The sequence below is a fragment of the Mangifera indica genome, chromosome 18 (assembly GCF_011075055.1).
Source record: "Mangifera indica cultivar Alphonso chromosome 18, CATAS_Mindica_2.1, whole genome shotgun sequence".
In the NCBI taxonomy this organism is placed as follows: Eukaryota; Viridiplantae; Streptophyta; class Magnoliopsida; order Sapindales; family Anacardiaceae; genus Mangifera; species Mangifera indica.
Window position 1 is genome coordinate 10,708,467 of NC_058154.1, and position 8,103 is coordinate 10,716,569.

Consider the following 8,103-nt stretch of genomic DNA (forward strand, 5'->3'; position numbering starts at 1 on the left):
AGTCTGAGAGTTAAATTTATTTGAGCTCAAATTTTAGAAGTATTCGGTTCATTAAGCTCGTGTGTCTTAAAATTTTTGATATCAATCAATTAAAACAATATTATTTTGACGAATACACATCAAAATAATGTTGTTTTAAACTTTTCGTAATTTTTTTTTGGTTATAGTATTGAACTGAGCTCAAAACTCAATTCGAACTTTACTCCCATCAAACAAGCCAAACTCATACAATTTTGAGATAAGTTCGAGTTCAAATCTATTCAAATCAAATCGAATTCAAAATTAGGTGAGCTCGTACTTGATTTAATTCGAATCTAACCTTTTTATCTATATTTAAATCTGTGAGATTGGAGCCATCAACTTAATAAATAAAAACCAGCGGCGTTTACGCCTAATCAAAGTCAAAAAGCTAAAAAAAATAAAAAAGGAAAAATGCTTGCAACAATTTAGCTGATTGATATTTGAACCAATGAGATTTGTTTCTTGTATTAGACTTTCTTAGCACTAAAAATGAAGTAAGATTGTTTTAAATATTTGGTAATTTCTGAAAATAGTATATGTGTTCTTTTTTAATTGATATTTTAGTTGAAAAATTATGGCTTTGGCAACACGTCTCCATCAGAAAAACAAAAGATAATCGATACAGTGGTTTAAAGGCAAGCACTAAGAAAAGCTTCAATAATATTATTCTTGGAATTTTGTTTGGCGAGAAAGGCCCCTTTGAATTATTGACATATTTTTATCTTGAAATGAATCCTATCCGTTTCAAAGAGGACAGAAATAATAATGCAAATGCAACTTTTAGAATTTATTTATGTTATGAATAAACTTCTAACCTATAAAGTGACTTGGATAGACATTTTTCGCCCAAAGAAAATGGTCTATTAGTTGAAATTTTTTTCAAATAACATGCTTACAATAGCAGAATAAGAAAAAGAACTATTGACCTCTCCACAACCAAGTAAACTTCCATAGGTTACTCATCGCATTTATATCAAGAGAGTAATTACGTTTGCGACGAAAAATTTCATTAACAATTTGTTTTCCTAGGGCCAAAAGACTTATTTCCACCTAGGGTTTGTTGAAATGACAAAATTCTATCTGTTAAGTTTAAAAAACCTAAATACTCACACCATTCTGTTAAAATTCATAATTAGAGTTAAAGATAAAAATGTTATTTTACTAAAAATATTAAGAAAACTAAAAACTTATCACATTTCTCTTTTCCTTTAGTTTAAAAATTTAATAATTTTTTTCTATCCAAAATTTGAAAAGTGATCATTTCTCCTTTAGGGTTTTGAAACTATCACCTAAGATAACAAACTTTACTGTCTCAAGTAGTCTTCATCTTTGGTCTCTCTTCCTCCCTCTCTTATAAACTCACTTGTCTCTTTCCCTCCCTTTTAAATATTTTTCATCTTTGACAAAGACTGCTAACGATGAAGGGAGAAAGAACGCGATCGAAGATAGTAACAACTGTCAGAAGTGGTGACGACTTTAAAACCTTAGGGAGAAATAGTCATTTTTCAAACTTTATATGAGATAAATTATTAGATTTTTAAACTAATGAGGAATGCAATAAAATTTTAATTTTTTAAATATATTTAACAAAATAATATTTTTACCTTTAATTTTAACAATAAATTTTAATAGAAGGTGGATATTTAGATTTTAAACTTAATAGATGAAACTTTATTATTTCAGCAAATGTGGGGTGAGAATAAGCCTTTTGGCCTTTTCTTAAATCAAATTTTTATATGATGAAATCATGATTAGACTTGGGATAATCCAATTATGAGCACCCCTTTGTAATCTTTTGAAAGTTGTCAAAATAGATCGCATAGATCATTCCCAGACAAGAAAGTTATTACTTAATTAAGAGTTTATAATAACTTAATATCGATATATCCTAATAAAATATAGGCTTCTTCTTTTAATTATATAAATAATATTCTAAAACCCTCAAATACACATCCATGTATGCGTCACTGATTAGAGCATGCTGATCCGATAGAACCAAGGTTATTTATATTCTTATCGTGTTGTTATTCAATTGGGTATCGAACTTTTGCCAATGGCTTCACCTCATTGGCCAGCGATCCCTGTCTCTAGAAGAACAAAGTTGAGCTTCCTTTTGAAAATTAGGGTTTCTACGTGTAGACTTTGAAGATGAAGATGGAGAATTCAAATGCCAGCTGCAACAAAAAACATAAATGAGTCTTCCAAACTACTTGACAGTGCTGTTTCTTACGAAATTCGAGTGCTGCCATCTCAATTTCACTTTTATATGCACGTGTCATTGAACAAGTTGTCATCTCTTTGCACTCCGAATGGATCCACGAAACTTTTGCGTGTTAGTAAGTGATATTTTATCACACTTTTCTTTACTCAAACTTATGAAAGCAACGATAAAGAGGTAAATGTTTACATGAATTACATACAACTATTAAACACGTTATTTATATGTTAGTTTCTAGCGTAATGCAAGTAGAAAACCTTATATCAGAGAACAAAAAAGAAATAGAGAGGATAATTCGACTTACAAAATTGGAAAATCAGTTTGCCCTTCTCCCAAATAAGGAGATTTTCCGTTAAAGATTAGAAAAATGAAAGGAATTGGAAAATCCTTAGGGACAAAGTAGGGATTGGGATAAATATATTATCGACCCATCTCCTTCCCGATTTTCCCTCCCTTACATATCCACTAAACTCTTACACATTGAATTACCTTAAAAATTCTGAATATTAGAAATATGTGATGACATTTAATAAATATTTTATTAAATTTCTAACAAAAATAGAGAGGGAAAAGTAAGGAAAATTTTTTCCACAGGAATAGAGTGGGAAAGGGGAGAGGAAGTTTCCCTACGAGGAGGAGACGAAAATTCCTTATCATCAGAAAACTAAAAACATAAAACATAATGGTGAAGCTTAACTTTTGAGTTATAGGTTGAATCACCTTTAAAATCACACTTTGATTCTCATTTCACTTTTTCACTACTATTCTTAACCATGCCATTTTATTTCATATTGCACCCACGATTAATATAATTTTACAATAAAACTTTGTGTCTACATTTTGACATATAATTTAAGTACACAGATGATGTGTTATCATATGATTGAATGATTTTGAAATAAAAATAAAAGTAACATTCAATTACATGATGACACATCATTTGTATACCTAAATTATATACTAAAAATATATATACATAATATTATTCATAATTTTAATTAGTTGTTATTTAATTTTCAACATCCCTAGTACTTGTACATTACACGCCATCAGAATGAAGCCTTATCCACATGAAATTTCAGACAACTGAATTTGACAATAAGACTTGTATTATGTTAATCAAATATAATTGTCAAACCTAATCTTTAGAATTAAGAAAAGACCAGATGTCACACTATACACAAGACTAATATACATCTACTTGCCTTTTGACCTACCGAACAATTAAATCTTCAAAATTAATACATCCTACATGAACGGCACCTTTCCCTCTCTTGTACAAGAGATCTCCACGTTTATTATACTTTATAGGTAGAACCTTTTCCACCCTTTTTCTAAATAACACTTTCTTACTTGTAATTTAAAAGAGTAGAATTATGTACATAAAAAATATGTATAATTTTATATAAAAATAGTGTATTATTATATGATTAGATAATTTAAAATTTAAAATAAAATAACACTTAATTATTTGATGATATATCATTATTTGTATATAAAATTATATACATAATTTTATTGAATATAAAAATGGCACTGCTTTATTTTGGTCCAATTTTTTGGGCTAATTTTAAATCTTAAATTGTAATATTTTATTATATTATTTTCCTTTTTCATTATTTTTATCTTTTCCTTAATTTATTGACTTTTCTACTTCCTTCCTCTTCACCATCAATAGCACAAACTCTCCCACCTTCCTCCACTACAAACTTTCCACTTTATTTTTAAAAAAAAAATCTCAATCGAAATGTCTTTAAATTTCAATCCAAATCACAAACTCTGTCTCTCGTAATATCAAGCTCTCTCTTTTTAACACTTTCTGCAATTAAGTCTTGATGCCTTTTAAGTCTTGTTATCTTATCATTTTTCTGTTGGGTTAGAATTGAGAGTTTTAATCCAAAATATGAATTAATACGATATTAATACAACTTGATGATCCGAATTATTAAATCTAATTGGAGGTGGAAAAGTGCCCAAGGATTTTCCTGAAGAACTTGCCTTTCCTAAGAGTACAAATTGATGGGGGGAGGGGAGCGCGGATTGATCACTATAGGGAGCTCTAAGAGGGAGAGAGAGTGTCGAACTGGGCTAAAGAAACGGTCGGAGACAGATTCTAGTGGTCGAAAATGAAAGAAGGAAAAAAAAAACTCTAAGGGGAAAAATGTCACTTTTCAAAACTTAGGTTGGGTTGAAAATTATTAATTTTTTAATTTAAGGTGAAAAAATAAAATATAATTTTTTTTTAATATTAAAGGTTAAATAACAATTATATCTGTAGAGTTAACGAATTTTATTAATTTTTAACAATTGATAGATTAATATTTAAATTTTTAAATAAAAGTTTGAAAATAGACTAACCCTTGGGTGGGAATAAGTCTTTTGGCCTAGTTTAATCTTGATAATTTGTAATGTTTAAGTGACGCACACCTTGTTCTACTGAGTTGAAATTTTAAAATCAATGTAAGAGCAATACTATGCTTAACCACTTTAAGTATATAAATATATACATATTTATACGTATCATCAAATAATTGTGTATTGTTTTATATATAAATTCAGATTATCTAATCAAATAATATCACATATAAGTATGTACATATTTGTATATCTAAAGTAGATACATATACAATTTTATTGGTCAATGTAATTTCCTAATAAATATTTATTAATGCATAGAAGTAAACTTGTAAGGTAGCTGATTCTCAGAGGTTTTTGAGTGGAAGAAACCCTAATTCCAGTCTTCCGGACCATTAAAAAAGGAAAAATAAAATAAGAAGAAGAAAGAAGAAAGAAAGCTTATGCTACCGTGTTCGTAAAATATGCTGCCGTTACACCATCTTTTTCTTTATTCCCTTATCACCCGCTGTACTTTGACAAAATTCAAGCCTAACTCTGGACACGTGTCACATTCTAGCCGACGTGGCTTAACCCAAGCGTGAAAAACGCTAATAATTTCTTTTCTAATTTTCTATCTGTGTGTTTAAGACCTTTTATCAGAGAATCTAGAAGACTTTGCCATGCATCGAACACGTGTCCGAGCCGCCGAGGTGACTCACTTTTTTATTTTTCTTGCTCGTTAATCCACCGGAGTGAGTGAGCATGTCGGCCGTTCAATCTGCCACGTGTCCGTGATAAACTCAAAGTGGGCTCCATCACTGAGCTGTAAGACTTGGACGGCCGTACTTATAAATGACACCACATCTCCGAATTATTAAAAAAAAAAAAAGAAATTTAGATTCATTTTCTTTGCCTCTCTCTCTCTCTCTCTCTCTGTGCATTAGCCTCTTCGTGTACTTTCCAAAACAAAGATGGGTGTGCCGGAGACAGACCCACTTTCTCGATTGAACTTACCGCCGGGTTTTCGGTTTTACCCGACTGATGAAGAGCTTCTTGTTCATTATCTATGTCGCCAAGTTGCAGGGCATAATTTTTCTCTGCAAATTATTGGTGAAATTGACTTGTACAAGTTTGATCCATGGGTTTTACCAAGTAAGAAACCCAAATTAAAGCTTAATTTTGTTAAAACTTTTTGCCTCATTTTAAACGAAACGGCTTGTGATTTTGACTTATTTTGTTGATATTGCAGGTAAGGCATTATTTGGTGAAAAAGAATGGTACTTTTTCAGTCCTAGAGACCGTAAGTATCCGAACGGGTCAAGACCCAATAGAGTTGCGGGGTCCGGGTACTGGAAAGCCACGGGAACCGACAAATTTATCACCACAGGAGGCCGTAAAGTTGGTGTCAAGAAAGCTCTTGTCTTTTACGTCGGCAAAGCTCCAAAAGGCACCAAAACGAATTGGATCATGCATGAGTATCGCCTCCTTGAATCTTCTCGTAAAAATGGAAGCTCGAAGGTACAAATAAGCATCTCATTTTATACATTAAAAAACTAGGAAGCAGGGGAACTTATCTCAGGGTGCGTTCCTGTGTTCCAAAACCTTTTGAAATTGGTACGAAACGTTTCAGAGTGTTTCAAAAATATAAAAAAAATTTCAAACGCATTCGAGAAAAAGATTTCTTTTCTTTATTTTCTAATAAGTAAAAATTGATTTCATTTATTACTCTTTTATAACATTTCAAACCTTATTATATTAAAACTTGTTTTATCTCTATCTTTAACTGTTTTAACCATTGCCAAATGTAAAAAAATCAATTTAATCAGGATTGATATATATTATTTATTTAATTATTAATTAATAAAAATAATAAAAAATAATTATTAATTAATATAAATTTTGTTATTTAAGAAAATTTTCAGTATTTTTTATATTAATATATTTTTCACGTTTTTTATATTTACGAGAAAATATATTTTGACGTTTTTGTTTTCGTAGCACGCATATAAAAAATGCTAGCTTTATTAAGCCGCTTTTCTTTTTTATCTCTGGTAAATATTTGCGATTAACATTAATCTGTTATATGTTGCAGCTCGATGATTGGGTTCTCTGCAGAATTTACAAGAAGAATTCGAGTGCTCAGAGGCCACTTTTAACAGCTAGTCTTTCAAGCAAAGAACACAGTAATGGATCATGTTCAACTTCATCGTCACAATTTGACGATGTGTTGGAGTCTTTACCAGAGATTGACGATGGAGTTTTCGCTGTGCCACAGATGAACTCACTGAAAACTTTACAGCCAGACGAGAAGATAAACTTGAACAATCTGGGTTCGGGGAATTTCGACTGGGCGAGTCTTGCAGGGCTTAACTCGGTGCCTGAACTCGCGTCGAGTGGGCAAACTCAGAGTCAGGGGATGGTGCGTTACGCAAATAACGACGTATTTGTCGCTTCAATGCCCCAGCTTTGCCACGTGGAAACTGGAAAGATTGGTAACTTGACAGATGAAGAGGTCCAAAGTGGAGTTAGAAATCAACGAGTTGATAATTCAAGGTTTTATCTTCAAAACTCCGGCATTTTGACTCAAAATTTCTCTAACTCGGTTGACCCGTCTGGATCCAGATACCCGATTCAGCAAGGCGCATACGGGTTTAGACAGTGAACATGCAAATTTTATTTAATACGTATAATTGATGGATGATGACGGTGATTATACGTATTTTGATAGTATAATAAGAAGCGGGTCGGGTTGAAAAGATGGCAAGGGTAAAAATGTAAATATGGGAACATTTGCGCTGATAACATTTCTGCTACAGAAGTTCAGGTGAAGTTTAGGGAGGCATGGCTTGGCTTGAAGCACCAAATGGGCAAGACTGAATTGCTCCGTTTTTGGCTGGTTAGGTCGGTTAGATTCAACAACATAGACGAGCACAAAATTATTGTACAATTAATTTTAACCGAATCTCAATTTTTTTTTTAATTAGCATGTAATTTCAATTTCAAATTTGTTAATTAAGATGATTTTTGTATTTTTTTTTAATAATCATAATATTTCTCGTCCTTAAATTATCAAAATTAGAAATGACAATTTGAATGATGAAATTGAATTTTTAGCTTGTATTTTTTTTGAATAAAAAAAGAATTTTTCGATGAAAATAAAGATAGAGATAGAGATAGAGACATCTAAAATCACCACAATCAGAAATATGGTAGAGACAGATCCCTTTCCAATTCGTTTATTCTCTTACATATTTTTTAAATTATTATTTATTAAATAACTTTTAAAATTTTCAAATAAATACATATATATTTTTATATTTAATAAATATTATAATATTTTTCTAACATGATAAAAAGGGAAAAGTGCTGGAAAATTGTTCGAGGAGGTATGAAGAGAGAAAGGGAAGAAAATTTTGTTGCAAGGATGAGATGAAGATTTCTCGTTATTCTCGTATCATGAACGGGCAAGGATGGAAAAAAGTTTCACTTGTCTTTCGATAAAGCCCTTTGTCTTTTTAGGATAGATT

At 31.0% G+C, this 8,103-nt stretch overlaps 1 protein-coding gene across 1 annotated transcript; it reads left to right on the forward strand.

The window, feature by feature from the left end:
* Window positions 1-5,446: 5,446 nt before the first annotated feature.
* On the forward strand, window positions 5,447-7,556 carry LOC123202462 (NAC domain-containing protein JA2L-like). The gene is made up of 3 exons (XM_044618416.1): window positions 5,447-5,728; window positions 5,826-6,094; window positions 6,669-7,556. The coding sequence occupies exons 1-3, from the start codon at window positions 5,548-5,550 to the stop codon at window positions 7,236-7,238; spliced, it is 1,020 nt and encodes a 339-aa protein (XP_044474351.1). The 5' UTR covers window positions 5,447-5,547; the 3' UTR covers window positions 7,239-7,556.
* The last annotated feature ends 547 nt before the right edge of the window (window positions 7,557-8,103 follow it).